General features: G+C 57.6%; 1 protein-coding gene across 3 annotated transcripts; it reads left to right on the top strand.

Annotated features, from left to right (window-relative positions):
- Positions 1-4,993: 4,993 nt before the first annotated feature.
- Positions 4,994-16,001, top strand: TSPO (translocator protein). 3 transcript variants are annotated; one of them, XM_036931450.2, is made up of 5 exons: positions 5,101-5,214; positions 5,263-5,526; positions 12,978-13,188; positions 14,962-15,100; positions 15,591-16,001. In XM_036931450.2, the coding sequence occupies exons 3-5, from the start codon at positions 13,007-13,009 to the stop codon at positions 15,777-15,779; spliced, it is 510 nt and encodes a 169-aa protein (XP_036787345.1). In that variant the 5' UTR covers positions 5,101-5,214; positions 5,263-5,526; positions 12,978-13,006; the 3' UTR covers positions 15,780-16,001. The 3 variants fall into 3 exon arrangements, with proteins under 3 accessions (XP_036787344.1, XP_036787345.1, XP_036787346.1); XM_036931449.2 differs by lacking the exons at positions 5,101-5,214; positions 5,263-5,526 and adding an exon at positions 4,994-5,080; XM_036931451.2 differs by lacking the exons at positions 5,101-5,214; positions 5,263-5,526 and adding an exon at positions 5,718-5,742.
- The last annotated feature ends 650 nt before the right edge of the window (positions 16,002-16,651 follow it).

Raw genomic sequence — 16,651 nt, 5'->3', positions numbered from 1 at the left:
TACAAACCAGACAACGTGCTTAGCACATAATAAGCACCTAGTAAATACTTGTTCCATTGAGCAAAGCCTTGGATATTTTCACATATTAGCTTAATTCCTCACAGCAGCGCTGTGATGCATAGATGTTACTGTTATCCCCAGTTTACAGATGAGTAGACAAAGGCTCGAAGATTGAGTGACAGGTGGTTGGTAACAGAAGGGGGTTTGGGAATGGGGGTTATCCAGCTTCTGGGTCAGAGAGACTTCACCTCTAAGTACATCCCTAACCCCGCTCTGCTTCTCTCATTTCCTTCCAGCTTCTTCCAAGGAGCCCAGAACACACACATAACACACACACATACCTCATAATGAGAAAGACCTGTATAGAATCACATCAGCAAATCTACTTCAATGAGTTTGTCCTAAGAAAAGCATCAAATGAGCAAAGACCTAACTCTTAGGAGGACACCCATGGGAGCCTTGCTTTCAGCAAGGAAAAAATGGAAATAAGCTGCATTTCCCACTAGAGGAGATTAGGTAAATAAATTATGGCAAATCTATACCGTGCCATGGTCTTAAAAGATAAAGAGATTTTCAGGTTACGGCCTGAATAGAGCACATGCCTCCAGAAGCCCATTAATCCACAGCAAAGGAATCTCATAAAGACATAAATCTACAAGGACAGGAAGAACAGGAAAGAGAGCCCTAGCAACAGAATTTCTGATTACTGAAAAGCAGGAAGACCAGTATTACCTATTTAGCAGACTCCACATACCCAGATTCCCCCCAACTGTGGGGAAAGCTGAGACCCAATCCTTATTCATACAACAGAATCCTCAAAAGCTTAGGAACTGGCAACACTGGCTGCTTCTAGATCTAAGGGTAAAAGGCAAACATGAAGAGGATTGTTTGACGGTGTCTTTGAAGAACAGTTAGATCTTAAGATCCCCTCCCTCTCTCTAACCACTCTGGTAAACATCTGGGGTTTAGCTCTGGAAAGGACTGGGCATGCCAAGGACAGCGTGAAAGTGAGTACTTGGCCAAAGAGGTGGATACTGAATGCTGAATGCAGAGACCTCCTTCAGTGCTCTCCCCCACTGAGCTCCCAGAAACCTGGAGCCAGACACCTACCCTTACAGGCAAGGGACTGGAGGGTCTTGGGGAATCTGACTCATCCAAGAGGAAAACCCTAAAACTGTTGACAGCCAGCAAGTTCCCAGACAAAGCCCACCAAATTCAATTTACAGTGAAGCTAAGCTATCAAATAGCAGCTGCAGACTTATTTTCCTTTTTTCTAATCATGAACTTCCAGCCAAAGATTCCCAAGCATCTGAGGAAAGCCTCTTACAAACCGAAACAAAAACAAAAACAAAAGCATTAGATTCAGAAACTATAATGAGAGAAGAAATAATCGTTTTAAGAAAGCTATTACTGATAGCTGAGAGGTAAGAGAAGACACTTCATCCATGAAAAATGAACAGGAAGTTATTGAAAAAAGAACATTCAGAAAAGAGAAAAATAAACCTTGGAAACTAAAAATAGGAAACCAGAATTGAAAAGCCTGGTAGAAGGCCAGGAAGAGAAAGTTGAGGAAACATCACAGAAAGTAAAGCAAAACAAAACATGAGAAGTAAGAGAGAAGCGAGAAGGGAGGAAGCGGACCAGCCCAGGAGGTCCCGGATTCTGAGTAATAGGGGTTCTGGAAAGAGAAGTGAGAAAGTGGAGGGAAGGAAATAATTTTAAAAATATCAGTTTCTCTGAAATATAAGGGATACGAGTTTCTTGTGGTCTTGCCAATGGGTTTCAGCCCTGGGCAAGTTCGCTATGGATTCAACGTGACCAAAGAAAATGACAGTAAGACGTGCTTGGGGTGAAACGGTTATACCCAACTTTATTTCCAGGTGGCAGGTCAGTCACTAAAATCCCATTCATTCAGAGCAAGTCTGCACGCAGCAAGCCGGTCTCTGCCTCTGGGCCCCTCTGTCTGCACAGCCATTCTCTGGGGCCTCTCTGCAGCCATCCCATACAGCCGTCCTCCGGGACTCTCTGCACAGTTGTCCCACACAGCCACCCTCTGGGCCTCTGTCCTCAGCGCTGCCACCTCTACTCTGCTCTCCTGCAGCCTTGCAGCAGCGCTACCATGCTGTACCCAGAGCGCTGGGTGGAGCTCTTCATATAGAGTCAACAGCCATGTAGTGCCCACAGGTGTGCAGTGAGCTAGTCAACCAGGGCCAGGTGAGAATCCTGGCCACAGGAACTCTCGTTTTATCCACACTTGTATAAAAGAGCCCCCTAATTGCTGGAATGGTAGATGAGATTAAGCCCAGAGAGAGGAATATTGGTGTGAAGTTCCAGAACTCTGGGGACAAAAATGTTAAACTTTTCCAGGGAGAACAAAATAAATTATACAGAAAGGCTCAGCACAGAATGGCTTCAGCTTGCTCATCAGCAGCGCAGAGGCTGGAGGGCTGGCTGTCTTCACGATGCCGAAGGACAACAGTCTCCAGGTTTGAGTTCTTACTCTGGCGAGCGTTAGTCAGCCACAGGATAGAATGCAAGATTTCAAAAATGATTTCCTCCTGTGCGGTCTTTCTCAAGAACTCCTGGAGGATGGGCTCATCGCAATCAAGGGGGAACCAGAAAAGGTGAAGAAGTGCCATCCAGGAAATGAGAAGCCAGCCAGCAGAGGGGTCAAGGGCACCCCAGGTGGTGGTGAAGAACAACCCCAGGATGATGTGTGCACCAGGCCTGCAAGCAGCCAGGCCAGCTAGAAGCAGCAACTCTAGGGATGTATCAAGGGCTGCCATCACCAAGACGCCAGCTGCCACGTACTGCCTATTTAAGAACCGAATCCCCAGTTATCCTGGCTCGGACGCTTGTCCGCACTTGGTCAGTCTTGATCACAGGCTGATGAGCCCCTGCTGTCCCCTCCATGCCCTGGCTCAGTCGACAACACTTGTTCTACCTCACAGAAATGTCCAGCCCTACTCTGGAGATCTGAACACAGGTTCAGTGAGCTCAGAAGCAAGAGGACAGAGCATCTCCTGTTGAATGCCCATGCCACAGCCGCAGTGCCCACAGCAGAGACTTGCCTCCCACCGTAGCCTCTGACTGCCCCAGAGCGGGCTCTTCTCAGTGCTTGGCAGAGTCTCAGTTTCCCCCTTTCCCCTTCTTCCCGTGGTCTGGCCTTTGTGCCCGCTCTCTCCAGCCAGGCATGTGCTGCGCCTTGGCTGTGCAAAGCTGATCAGTGGAGTGCTCAGGGAACCCTGGAGTTCAAGGTCACTGCCTACTTAGAGTGGGGGTAAACAGAGCGAGGATTCTGGAAGGGCTTCCTGGGGTGACATTGGCGAGCAGGCAGACTTGGACACATGGAGATACCCAGAGTGGGAGGTGAAGGGTGGCCTACATAGGGGGAACAGTGTGTGCAAAGGAACAGAGATGGGAAAGGGTAGGCTAATCAGCTTGACCCCAGGTTGGCAGGGCCTCAAGTGCCAGGTAAAAGGTTTGGGCTGGATCCTAAGGCAGTAGGAGCCCTGGAGGGTCCTGAGCAGAGGAAGGGCCTAGAAGGGGTAAGAGGGGAGCTGGGAGCCAGCTAGAGGCTATGGGTGCTGCTCAGAAGAGGGACAATGACTGTGGTCCAGGCTCAGGTGGGGTCCATTGGGTTGGACAGGAGCGAGGCAAAAGGAATGGGATGCTCCCAGGCGCAGCGGGATGGGGAATCCACATTTGCATGTAGACCTCAATGGGAGCCCCTTGGGCAGCACCTGGCCCCCCTGAACTGCAGGGTCTCATCTGTGTAAAGGGTGTGGATTTCATGAGGACAGGGGCCTTGCGCGTTTGTTCAAAGTCCCTCCCTTCGGTCTAGGAGCGCAGCAGGTGTTTGGAGACAGAAGCCTCTGCTTCCCAGAGTGCCCCTGTGGGCCTGGAGCCCAAGGGCAGTAGGGGCGAGGCTGGAGGGAAGCCACATTGCCTCCTCCCCATGGCAGTTCCGGGGGAGGGGGCTCGCCGCTCTGCCAGGCCACAGGCACCTCCTTACAGGAAAAGGGTGAGGGCTGGCAGCTCTTTGGGCGGCGTGGCCAGAACGAGTCCAGAGGCAGAGCAGCCGCAGTGCCTGGGGCCATGGTACTTTGAGAGGCTCAGGAAAGTGTCTTAATTTCTTTTAAAGTCAGAAAGAAAACAGAAATGGAATCCAGCCTGGGTTATACTTGTCTTTACACCAAAGCAGTCAAAGAAGGAAGCAGCTGAGGAGGGCGAAGGCGGCGCCGGGCTGCTCTGCCTGCGGGAAGGAGCTGTGCTTCTTGCTGGCCCCCAGAGGACCAGTTTGGGCAAGTGCGGCTCTTGCAGGCGGAGGTCCCCACCCGGCCAAGTCAGTCCAAGGTGGCAGGGACAGGCCCTGGGATGCAGTAATAAAAGTGCACGTGCACATGCACATGAGGAGGTGCCTCAGGCCCGGGGCTGGACGTGCCAGGCCTATCGGGGAGACCCTGGCAAACTGAGGCCCCCTCTGGGCTGTGGTGATCGAAGCCTCCACTCAACGAGTGCCATCTGCGGGGTGCTCTGCCTGCATTGTGTGGCATCCCGATTAGTGCCACGATGTTGTGCCCATTTTACAGATAAGGAAATGGAGGCCGAGAGGACCAGTCACAAAGCAGCGGAGCCAGGAGTACCAGTACGGCGCTGGCTCCGTGCCCTGCGGCAACAGCTAAAGGAACCAGGGTGCTGCCCCGGGGATGGGGGCCAGGGCTCGTGTGCAGGGGGATGTGCAGGGCTTCACCAACGGGCCATGTGGTTCGGCTCTCTGAGAGCAGTCTCTGTCGCCCCATTTCACAGACAGGAACAGTGAGCGACAGCGGGATGGGATGCGGCCGGCTGCGCACCGCCGGGTCTGCCCCGCGTGGGCGGTCACCGCGGGAAGCAGGACGGTCCGGGCACTCGGGGGTGGCCTTCTCGCCAGGATGCTCCGGGCCTCCGCCCGCCGGGACTCCAGGCCAAGAGGGGCGGGCCGGGCCGGGCGGGGCCTCGCGACGGGGCGGGGCGGGCCGGGGACCTCGCGCCACCTCCCGCCGTGCAGTGACCTTCCGGGAGCGCGTCCTCGTCGCTGGTGAGCGGGGAGTGGGAGCCGACGGGGCTGCGGGGTGGGCGCTCCCCGCAAGGGCGACGCCCAGCAGCGCCGCAGGGGCGGGGACCGAGGGGAAACTGAGGCAGGAGGTAGCACGCCGGAGCCGGGGGAGTGGGGTGCCCCCGGGGGCGGCCGCGGGCCAGCACCAGGGGTTCGGCTGTAAGGTCAGCCGGCGGGTCGGCGGGCGTCTCCGGCCCTGGGCTCCGCTGTCGGCTCTCCTGCGAAGTGGGGTTCCTGCCGATGGGAGACGGGAAAGGAAGTTCTGCCCCCCTGCCCAGAGCGGGAGGCGGGGCCGCTGGGAGGGCCAAACACCCCCTCTCCTGCCCATTTCGCGGAGGAGCAAGCCAGGGCGCGGAGGGGCGGGGCTGGCTGAGCCAGGTGCCTTGAGGACCACAAAACGCCCTGGACGCTGCGCGTTCCTCATCCCGGTGACACGCCCCATTTCTAAGGGATGCAACCCAGGCCGGATCCAAGAGGCTGTTTTCCCCCAAGCCCGTTAGGCCCTTGCTGGCCTTAGAAACGGGTCCCTAGGTCCCCAGTCCAGCTCTCAGGGGCGCTGTAGTCTGGACAGGGGCTTGGTGTGGACAGAGCATCACCTGAGACCTGCTTGTCCCTGTGCTACTGCAAAGGAGCTCCGCACGCAGGTGGGCGGGGTTGAGGGACTTCCAGCTGGGAACACACTGCTAAGTGCTGGGTGCTCCTTGTGGATGGCTGGGGCCTGGGCTGGGCTGGGAGACTCGGGCTGGCCTTCCAGGAAATGGCGGTACGTGGTCCCAGACATGTGCTCTAGGATGGATGGAAGTAGGGGCAGGGCCTAAGCCTCTAGGAACAAGTGACAGGCTCTTCCAAGAGGGTCAAGGGCAAGGAGGGGATGTCCCAGGAGGCTGTGTATAAGAAGCACACGCCTAGTGTGCCTGGCAAACAGCAGGCCCTGGGCCAAAACACCTCCCTGCCAGGATGTGGGCTGAGGGCCCCGGGTGTCTGTGGGGCGGTGTGGGGACTGCCCGCAGGGCAGCAGGGACCAGGCATCTTTTCCTGGGGCCAACAGCACTTTTGAAATAGGGGAAACTGAGGCCCATCCAAGAATCCCTGTCTGGGGTCACAGCTACGGCAGCGGAATGAGGGTGTGAACTGGTGTGGTCTGTTTCCAAAGCCTTGTTTCTTCCGCCATGCCCTGGAGGCCACCTTCTCTGCCTGTTATGTGTGTGCGTGTGTGCGTGTGTGTACACACTTGTGTCTGGCCCTGACTGAATGGTATCCAGCTGGATTTGCCAGAAACCGTTGACAGCGAGTCACTTGGGTCGGGTGAGGGGCTGGGCTCCCAGGGGAGGGAGCCACTTTTTAGTCTATATACTTTTGCTTTTTCATTATTTTATTTTTGAATCTGTTTCTTTTATTTGTATTTCCTTTTATTTATGTTTGATTGTGCAAGCGATGCCTGACTATGCTGTGTTTGGAAAAGGAGTCATTCTCCACCAAGCAAATTCCCCTCCGTCACCCCTTGCCCCACCCCATCCCAGACTTGCTGGGTTACCAGCAAGGCGTGGCTCCTTCCAGACCTGCTGTCTGTTACACTGTACTTTCATAATGAGAAAGATTTCACAGAGGTTAAAGTGAGATGGGCTGTGAGTCATTAGATAGAAGGAGCCTTAGGACTCATGCCTGGGACGGCAGTGGCTGGAAGGAGTGATGGGCCTGGAGGGCTGGGCGCAGCTGGGGGGAAGGGGGAAGAACGCCACTCTTTGTTCTGTCCCTGGGCCTTGGTTTCTGTCACCTTCTATAGGAGGCTGCAGAGAACAAGAGGGTCCCCAGAGACCCGCTGGCTCAGTCCCTCCTCACTTCACAAATGGGGACACAGGGCCCTGGGCCAGCAGTGGGTTTGGGGGCTCCTGGTCAGGAGTGAAGCCTCTCAAGGATGGGAGATCTTGGGTCCCATCCTGGGGGGCAGGAAGGGTTCAGATCTTGTGCTGCCTGTGGGCCGGGGAGGGGCCTGATGCCCCTTGGAGCCTGGCACTGTTGGCCCTCAAGCTGGAGAGAGTGGGTCTGTTGGCCCTGAGAGAATCTTCTGACCCCCGGGAGAGGGTGGGTTGGCTGATGTGGGGTGGGAGACTCTCCCCCAACCCCCCGCACTCAGATGCTGGGATGAGGAAGGAGGCTGAGAGGGGAGGTGACACTGCTGACCAGGCGAGTGGCCCTGTGGCTCAGAGTGGAGGCCAACAGACTCCCAGCTCTGGGTGGGGATGTTGTGGGCCCCAGAGTCACACAGACCTGGAAAGTTCTGTGACTCGCTGTGCCTCGGCCTCCTCAGCTGGACAGTGGGAATCGTCATGAGTCCACCATGGAGGCCACAAGGGCCATGTGGCTCAGGGCCCTGAGCAGAGAAGCCGCTGGTCCCTCCCCCATGGCTGGGGGCAGAGCTGACGCAGTAACGGCCCCCAGGGTGAGCACAGACTATCGTGTGCCATCCTTGCCCTCGCTCCCCACAGGCCTGGAGTCTCCTGCCCCCGGGTCCTGAGCCTTCTGCTGTGCCCTGTCTGGGCCTCCCTTTCAGAGGCACAGCCTGGTGAGTGGCGCCACTTGAGGGCAGGGTCTTCTGTGAAGCGTTTTCACCTCCCGAGCCTCTGGCTGACCTTTTTCAGCTTTGGATCTGCACCATGGTGCCGTATCACCCCCTACCCACCGAGGAAGTGGGGTGAGTGGCTCCCACACTGACACCCACAGCCCCTCACTCATCTGGTGCTCACCCAAGCGCCCCCCTCCCCCCACATCCCCGTGAAACAGGCAGGATGGGTTACACCTACCTAAAGTGAGGGAAACTGAGGCCCAAGAGCCACCTTGGTCTGGGATCACTGAGCAAATTGGAGGCAAGCCAAGGTCTGAGTTCTTAGTCATCTTCTGATGGGCATAGAATAAAGGGTAGGTGGGCGGCTCTGCCCCTCTGCTCCCTGAGTCCCTCCCCAGCCTCCTGGGGGCCCCACTCCAGTGTGGATCTGTCTCAGGTCCTCTTGGGCCACCCAGCCCAGCCCAGCCCAGCCCAGCCCTGTGTGACTCAGCCTGGTTGGTTCCCCGGTCGGATGATTCAAGAGCCGGGCAGTCCCCCAGAGGCCCCCGGAAGCTCCCTGGCTGGGTTCTGTCTATGTGGGGCATCTGGCCTCCCTGGTTTCTGACCTTTAGGCTGGACAGACCCTGTGACCCCTAGGCCCAGTGGAGCAATAAGCACAGCCAGCCTCCAGAAGCACAGCCTCGGGTGGGGGCAGGAGCATGGGACTCAGACCCCGCGCTGTCCCTGGGGCCTCGGGGACGCCACCACAGCCCCGTGGGCCTTGATTTGTTCTGTACAGTGGGGCACTTGGATGGTGGGCTCTAGGGCCCAGTCGACTGGCACTGGGCATCCCGTATGGGGATTTCCTGAGCACTGGCTGGGTGCTGTGGCAGAGTGACATGAGCTCCCTGCCCACAAAACCCTGGGGAGAAGGGTGGACACAGGCTGCAGTGATGGGTAAACCTTGAAAACATGGTGTTCCGTGAAAGAAGCAGACACAAAAGGCCACATACGAAACATCCAGAAAAGGTAAATCTGTGGAGCCAGAAAGCAGGTCTGGTTACCAGGGCCTGGGGGAGGGGGAAATGAGGAGAGACTGCTAATGGGGAGATGAGAATGTTTTAGAACTTGATGGTGGGTGCACAACATTGGGATGCCACTGAATTGTGCACCCAAAATGGCTAACTTTACACAATGTGAATTTCTCTTCAATTAAAGAAAAAAAATAGAAAAAACCCTGGACAGGTGCCCCCGAGGGTCTTAGAGCAGAAGCGATGTGGTGGAAGTGGACGCTGCGTCGGGCCTTGACGGCAGGTGGAGCCGGGTCTGGGGCCCGGGGCTCAGGGACTAATGTGGCGACGAAACTGAGCTTGTCAGTAGGGGACAGTGCAAGTTAAGGTCCAAACCTGGACCTACTGAGGGGTTGGTTCCAGACCATCGCGATGAAGCAAGGATAGCTATAAAGCGAGTCAGAGGAATTCTTTGGTTTCCCAGTGCATAAAAAAGTGATGTTTCCCCCACACTGTAGTCTGTTATGTGTACAGTAGCATTGTGTCTAAAAAACCCGATGTGCCTTCTTTTAGTTAGAAAATATGTTATTGCTAAAAATGCCAACCGTCACCTGGGCTTTCAGTGAGTGAGTTGTGATCATGTACTGCCGATGGCCATAATATCATAATAATGACAAAGGTGGAGAATTACCAATATGTGACAGAGACATGCGGTGACAAAATGCTGTTGGAAAAATGGAGCCCATAGACTGGCTGCATTTGTAAAAAAAATTGTAAAAAATGCAGTATCTGCAGAGAACATTAAAATGAGGCCCACCTGAACTGTTTTAAATGCATTCCACCGGTTTTCCCAGGAATACGTTTGGTTCGCCCCAGGACGCCCCCAGGATCCTGCACTGCAGTCTTATTTCTCTGTGGTCTCCTGCCCTTGGTGACACCCCCACCCCTCCCATGTCTTTCCAGGAGGACGGCCTCCTGGGTCGGGGCAGGAGTCTGGATGGTATTGTGTCCGCTGGAGCCCTGGGCTGGCAGGGGCTGCCGGTGTGAACCCAGGGGCAGGTAGTGGAGGCCAGGCTGGGTGCCTCGGGTTTCTGATGGGAATAAGAGTCCCTAATGTGTCATGACCTTGACACTTGTGCAGAGGGCTGGAGTCAGTTATTTGGTAGGATGTTTGCGATTTAGCTGGGGTTTTGCATTTTGGACAGGAATATCATAGCAAGGGTGTCTACTCCATAAACCGTATCAGGAATTCATGACACCCATGTATCTTATACTGGGGGCCCATGTGTCTTAACCTTGAGCACCTGTAAAAGGGACACATCTGAGAGTGAGAGGGGCCATTAGTTTGGGATAAAATGGGCTTAAACTGGGACCTTTCTGGGAAAAGGCACATGTGGTCACCTTGAGGATGCCTGAGGTCCGGCCCATCTCGGTGCCATACCTTCTAGCCTCCTCCCTTTGGCTCTGGGCCTCAGTTTCCCTGTCTGTATGTGAGGTTCAGTATGGTGTGAAGGCCTCCCACCTGCCCAGCCTGTGTCACACTCCAGGGGAAACCTCATAGATGAGAAAGTGGGCTGAGATGGCCTGGGCTTGCTGGAGGTGACGCAGAGGTGAGCCCAGCCGAGTGGCCAGGTCCCAGCACTCCGGGCCCAGGGCTCGGCACCCAGCAGCACAGGGCCAGTGTTCTCCTGGCCCCAGGGGAGGCGGCCCTCCCTGCAGTGCTGAGATCAGACCCTTGCCCTTGCACCCTGAAACGCCCGCAAAGCCAGAGGGCAGGGCAAGGGGGAGCGGGAGGGAGAAACACAGGAACTTTCCCTGCCCGGGCCCTGTGTCACATGCCAGCCCCTGGTGACGCTCACCCTTCCAGGTCCTGTGCATTGACCTGGGGAGGTGGGTAGCTGTCCCCAGTCAGCAGGTGAGGCCTAGGGAGGCGGGAAGCATAGTTACTAAACAGCAGAGCTGGAATCTGCTGGATGCCCAACACTGAGCATTCCGTTCAAAATTATGCCAATTAGAGACGTTTTGGAAAACTATAAAGATGTAGTGAACATAGCATCATAAATCCCGGTGCCCAGGGCCAGCCTTAGAACTCTGAGTGCCCGCTTGTGCAGGGCCCAGGCGCGCACCTCCTGCCCTCTGTGCCCCTGCTCTTGGTGGGCAGCCGGAGAAGAGGATGTAGCTGCCTCCCCAGGTGAGGGCTGCGGGCTGACACCCAGGTTCTGGCCCTGCCGGGCACACGGCCATTCCCCAGGAAATGTTGGCCTAATGACTGTGACGGCTGGTAACATCTTCATGAATTCATTACGGTTTTTTTAAATGGGTATCTATGTTATCTATTTTTTGTTAAAATTGTGATCATTCTATAGTCAATTTTATTTTCTGCTTTCTTCATTAACGTTATGTCGAGAACAGTTTTCACATTGTTAGAGTCCCCTCTCTAAAGCTACATTTGGATGTTGACCAGTCTTTGATGGTCCCCAGTTGGTGGACACTGAGGTTGCACCTGCATTTCGTGGGGCTTCATGGAGCCCCTGGCCGGCAGCTGCCCCTTCTCCCCTTCTCCTTGGCTCCGAAGCCTGGTGGCTCCCCATGGCTCCCAACTGAGCACGGCCTCCCCCCTGTGTCTCACCAACACCCGCCTCCCCCGTCCAGCCCACAGCCCACGCTTGCCTGCCTGCTCATTCTTGTCACCCCAGCTGCTTTCCTTCCAGTGTCCCTGGGGGGCAAGTGCTCGATGTCCTCCCTGATCCTGGGTCAGGGGTCTGAGGTCTGTGCCCCTCTCGGGGCTTCTCCCACTCTGTCCCCCCGGGGGCCCCAGCCCCACCCTAGCAGACCAGACTGTGTTTGCTGAACGGACCCGGTTGTGTGGCTTCTTATGCCACTGGACACCCCCAGCTTCCCCAAGTAGGCTCAGGATGTACCAGTGGGAGCTCGGCCTCTTACTTTATGTTGGGGAAGCTGAGGGCCAGTCGGGGGTACTGACCGGCTTAGGGCCCTGCAGCAGGTCCGGGCAGAGCCAGCCCCAGGTGCCGCGCCCGGAGCCCCCCTGGCTGTCTCTGGGCTCTCAGCCCCAATGAGCAGCTCGGCTTGCTGGGGCCTCACTTCCTGCTGGGCACCTAGCAGGCCCTCAGTGCAGGTGGCAGGGCTGCTGGGCAAGCGGCCATGCAGAGAGCAGAATGGAGAGACCTGGTGACTGGGTTCCCAGTCCTGGGGCTGGCAGCATCCAGGCCTGAGACAGGGCCCTTCCTCGCCCGGAGCTCTGCCAGCCTCTCAGGACTGTCAGGGGGACCTCACCAGCCTGGAACTCTTGCTAACTTCTGTTCCTTCCTACCCACCACCTCAGTGGCCCTGGTGTCAGAGTGGGAGCAGCTTGTCTAGCTGGACAGAGCCCGGCCCAGGAGTGCTGTGTGACCCCAGGCAGGCTGCTTTCCCTCTTGGGCACGCAGGGAGGGAGGAGAAGGTGATTTCAGGGTGGGCTTATGGGGTGGTCGTGAAACACTTGTGCAGAGATATACCCCGCACTGGGCTGGGTCCAGGTAGGCAATATTGATATCCCATCCTATTGAGGGAGAAACTGAGGCCAGCCCAGAGAGCTAAAGTGATTTGTCTGAGGTTACAGAGGGTCAGCTGGGAGCCAGGATTCGAGCCAAGCTCTGTCTTGATACCAATTGTTGAATGAATGAATGAGAAATACTAGAACATAAGGCACAGGGTGTGGACTGACACAGCCCTCAAAGAGCCCCTGGCTGGCACGTAGCCTGGGAGAAGGAGCTGGGAAGCCTTCCTGGTGGAGGGTACCCAAACTGGCCTTGGATGAGGTGGCAGAGAAACTTGCCTGGAGAGGCAAGAGAGAGAGAGAGAGCAAGAGGGTGCGAGGGCACAAGACCCTGGTAGCTGGGCCAGGAGCTGACTGGGGGCAGGGCCACCCGAGAGGCTCCTTCCAGGCAGGGCAGCCTCCTGGGTCGGGGCAGGAGTTTGGATGGAAAGGTGTTCACTGGAGTTCTGGGATGGTGGGGGCTGCTTGTGTGAACCCAGGGACACGTAGCAGAGGCCAGGCTAGGTGCCTCGGGTTTCTGATGGCACTAAGACAGTCCCCAAAACCTGAGTGTCACCTGGGACCCCCTCCCCCAGACCCTCCCCACCTTAAACCTCCCTGATTGTTTAATCCATCCTTTGATGTATAAGTGAGTGACAGGGGGCTGGTAACAGGCCCGCCCAGGGCTTGTGGTGATGCTGAAGGTGATAGGCCCAGCCCCCTAAGCTGCACACAGTAGGTCCTCGAGAAATGCTTCCGGAGGCCTTACTGCAGCTATGTCTTCTCTTTCAGAGCTTTCCAGAACGGCAGCCTCAACAGCAATGGCCCCGCCTTGGGTGTCCGCCGTGGGCTTCACGCTGTTGCCCAGCGTGGGGGCCTACCTGGGCTCCCACCATACCCGTGGCGAGGGCCTGCGCTGGTATGACAGCCTGCAGAAGCCCTCATGGCACCCGCCCCGCTGGGCGCTGGGCCCCATCTGGGGCACGCTCTATTCGACGATGGGGTAGGTGGGCACAGGCGCTGATCTTGCAGCCATGCAGTACACCCGCGGAGGAGGCTGGGCAGGGCCATCCTCTCCCTTCACGGCTTGAGAGCATAGCTTCTCCTCCAGGGGTTTAACTGCCCAGGTGCTCCCGGGGCTGCGAGCAGCGGTTCGCGGCCTCATTTGCCAAGAGCAGGGTGGAGAAAGCCGTGGGGCCTGTTGGTTGCACAACCGAGCTTTCTGCTCCAAGGCCTCCTGGAAGGGGCGGGCCCGGTGGCTCAACCTGACACGGCCAACCTGGATGTTTTCACAACTCCAGGGCGAGGCTGGCTCAGTGTGTAGAGCTCAGACCTGGGCAGCGAGGACGTTTCCACGATGGGTAACAGCAGCAGCGATAGCAACGACAGTGGCTGCCTTTCATGGGGCGCCCGCTCACAGCCGGGCTTTGTCTCAGTTAATTGGACACCCCTCACCGCCACCGCCCCCTCCCCTTCAAAGGACACGGGGCCAGTGGGCAGGGACCCTGCAGAAACCCAGTGACCCCAGGGATTGCCTTGGAGGAAAGGAAGTGCTGATGGGGGAGGGCGCCCCCTGATGGCTCCAGAGGGAACCACGTCCAGGGAGCGAGGGCAGCTTCCGGCCTCCTGGAATATCTATTCCTTGCCTCCTAGGTCTATGCCAGCCCAGTGCAAGGTGGGGCTGCAGATGCCAGCCACCCAGGGGGCAGGTAGCAGAGGCCAGGTCGAGTGTCCTGGGGTTCTGATGGGAATAAGAGAGCCCCCTCAAACCTAGTTGTCACCTGGGTCCCGCTCCTGGAGCCCCAGGCCCTGCCGGTCAGGCTTTCTCTGATGTGCTTTCTCCCCACCCAGCCCAGCCTGGCCTCCACTGTTTCGGCCTCCACTTGCTCCAACCTCCAGGCCCCCCACTTCCTCTTGGTCCTCCCTCAAGGTCCTGATAAGACACAAACGTGGCCCAGCCTCTCTGTCGTGGGACCCCGTGTAGGCCCCGTGCGGCCCCAATAAGGTCACACTCCTCATGGAATAAGGAACTTGGGCTCTGGCCCTGGCCACCTGGACTCAAGCCCTACTTACTGGTTGCCCGTCAAGAGATATCAGTCGCCTCACCTCTCTGGGCCTCAGTCTCCTCACCTATAAGACGGGGTGATCATACTGCGCACCCCATAGCATTACGGTGGGGATGAGACGAGTTGGTGCCCGGGAAGAGCTAGAGCAGTGCCTGCGTGGATAAGTGCCGGGGGGCGTCAGCCGTTCCTGGCGGCCTTATCACCGCGCCGGTGACCCGGGACCAGTCCCCACCCGCCTCTCTAGCCTGGCCTCTCCTGAGCCCCCCGGACCACCTGCAGTCACACAGGCTGCCTCAGCCTCATGCCTGCCTCTGAGCAGATCCTGTTTCCTCCCCTGGCAAACTCCTACTCTTCCCCTAAAGCCCAGCCTAAATGTTCTGTCCTCTGTGCAGTGCTCCTGGCTAGGTTAGGAGCCTCTTCTTCACGCACACGCCTCATGTCGTGCCCTGTTCACAGCACTGACGATACTAGTGGAAAATATTTGTTGAGTGTCCCACGTGCCAGGCACTGCCCTAGCACTGGCAGTGTGTTCAGAGAGGCTCGCAGCAGCCCTGTGAGAGATGCTCTGCACCTTCCCTGAGGTCATGCAGCGGTCAGTGGCAGCCTGTGCCTGGCCATCACCGTCCCCCAGCGGTGAGCATGGCTCTGTGTCCTGCAGGGAGGCTTCTGGCCTCTTCCCCAGTAGCAGCTGATGGTGGCCTCTGTTTCAGGTATGGCTCCTACATGGTCTGGAAAGAGCTGGGAGGTTTCACAGAGGAGGCTGTGGTTCCCCTGGGCCTCTATGCTGGGCAGCTGGCCCTGAACTGGGCGTGGCCTCCCATCTTCTTTGGCGCCCGACAAATGGGTTGGGTAAGTGTGGCCTTGGCCCGTCTCCCTGTCCCTGGAGATGGCCCTTGGGGGACATGGGGCATCACGTCCGTCATGGGGTCAGGGTCTAAAGGTGGGGTCAGGGGTGGCACCAGGCTCGTGGTCAGCATCTCTTCGCAAGCTCTGGGGGCCAGCGCCCTCCTGTGGAGCCCCCCACGGCTGCTTTCCCTCCAGTGAGGGGAGCGCGGCAGGGCTGACGGACGCTGGATGCAGTTGCTCGTCTGGGTTTAGGGGCCATTGTCTAGGAAAACCCACGTGGAGCTGTGCACTCCACACATGGCAAGGGCAGGCAGGGTGACTGTCCCCATTTTACAGATGGGGAAAATGAGGCAGAGGACGGTGGAGAGCTTGGCTGAGTCCCCTAGGGGTGGACTGGAGTGTTCCCTTGAGTGTAGCCAGTGCCTGGGCAGCGGGGACACCCTCCCACCCTGTGAGTCCATTGAGTCTCAGGCCTTCCCCTGTGTCTCCATAGGCCCTGGTGGACATCCTGCTGGTGGGAGGGATGGCGACAGCCACAGCTGTGGCCTGGCACCCGGTGAGCCCAGCAGCCGCCCGCCTTCTCTACCCCTACCTGGCCTGGCTGGCCTTCGGGGCTGCGCTCAACTACTGCCTATGGCGGGACAACCGTGGCCGGCGTGGAGGCGGGCGGCTCACGGAGTAAGGGCGCCCTGCCCTCTGAGGACCTCAGCTGCTGCCCAGTGCTGTCAGTGGCCCTCTCGCTTTCATAGGCCTTGGGTCTGTCTGGGTCTCTGCCCAGGGGGTCGCCACCACCTGCAGAGGGCTCTGGGCTGCTGGCCCACCCTAGGAACAGTCCTGAGCTTTCTGCCCAAGCTTGCTCTCAGAATGTGGAATTTTATAAGCCAAATAAAGTTTTTAACCTCCTGGCAGTGGCCTTTTCACCTGGGTGAGATGCCTGGTCGTGGGGAGGGAGACGGGCTTGTCCTGCTGTGGATCTGACTGGGCTGTCATGAGATGTGACTGGATGTGGCAGGGCTCCCCCACACTTCTTGGGACCCTCCCTGTGTACAGGTGCCAAGGCCTGCTCAGGATGGCACGGAGGGAAACTGGCAGAGTGGGGAGCAGCCCAGTTCCAACCTGGGGCCCACACCCTGGCCCTGTGCTCCTGTTTGGCTGGCTTAGACTGGGGGGTGGCAGGGTGAGGGGTGGGGCTGTGCCCAGACTGACCTGCCCCTTGGCTGCCGGGACTCACGCCAGCCTCACCCCACCCTGGCACACAGCAGCCCCTCGCTGGCCAAGGCCCGCCCAGGTTTGGAGGTGTCACCCTGGCTTTGAAGTGGGTGACTCATGACCTCTCCAGGTGGCTGTGTGGAGTAAGAGGTCTGGCAGGGGCGGCCCCTCTGCTGTCAGTGCCCACACTCTGAGCAGCGTCTGCCGCGCAGCCTCCCAGAACTGGGGCTGGCCCGCCTCTGGCTGTTGGTTGCCCGTTTGCTTTTGGTAGTTAATCGAAATTGGCAAAATGTTCAATATCTCGTCAACTCCAAATGTCCAACACTTATAAATTCTGCTTTTGAG

This window comes from Manis pentadactyla, chromosome 10 (assembly GCF_030020395.1).
Source record: "Manis pentadactyla isolate mManPen7 chromosome 10, mManPen7.hap1, whole genome shotgun sequence".
Lineage (NCBI taxonomy): Eukaryota > Metazoa > Chordata > Mammalia > Pholidota > Manidae > Manis > Manis pentadactyla.
This window is presented reverse-complemented; position numbering and strand designations above follow the sequence as displayed.

Excerpts from the sequence above, each read along its gene's own strand:
- TSPO (XM_036931449.2), top strand. The coding sequence starts at position 13,007 with ATGGCCCCGCCTTGGGTGTCCGCCGTGGGCTTCACGCTGTTGCCCAGC. Across the intron at positions 13,189-14,961 it reads ACGCTCTATTCGACGATGGG|GTATGGCTCCTACATGGTCT; the intron begins GTAGGTGGGCAC and ends CCTCTGTTTCAG. Across the intron at positions 15,101-15,590 it reads GCGCCCGACAAATGGGTTGG|GCCCTGGTGGACATCCTGCT; the intron begins GTAAGTGTGGCC and ends GTGTCTCCATAG.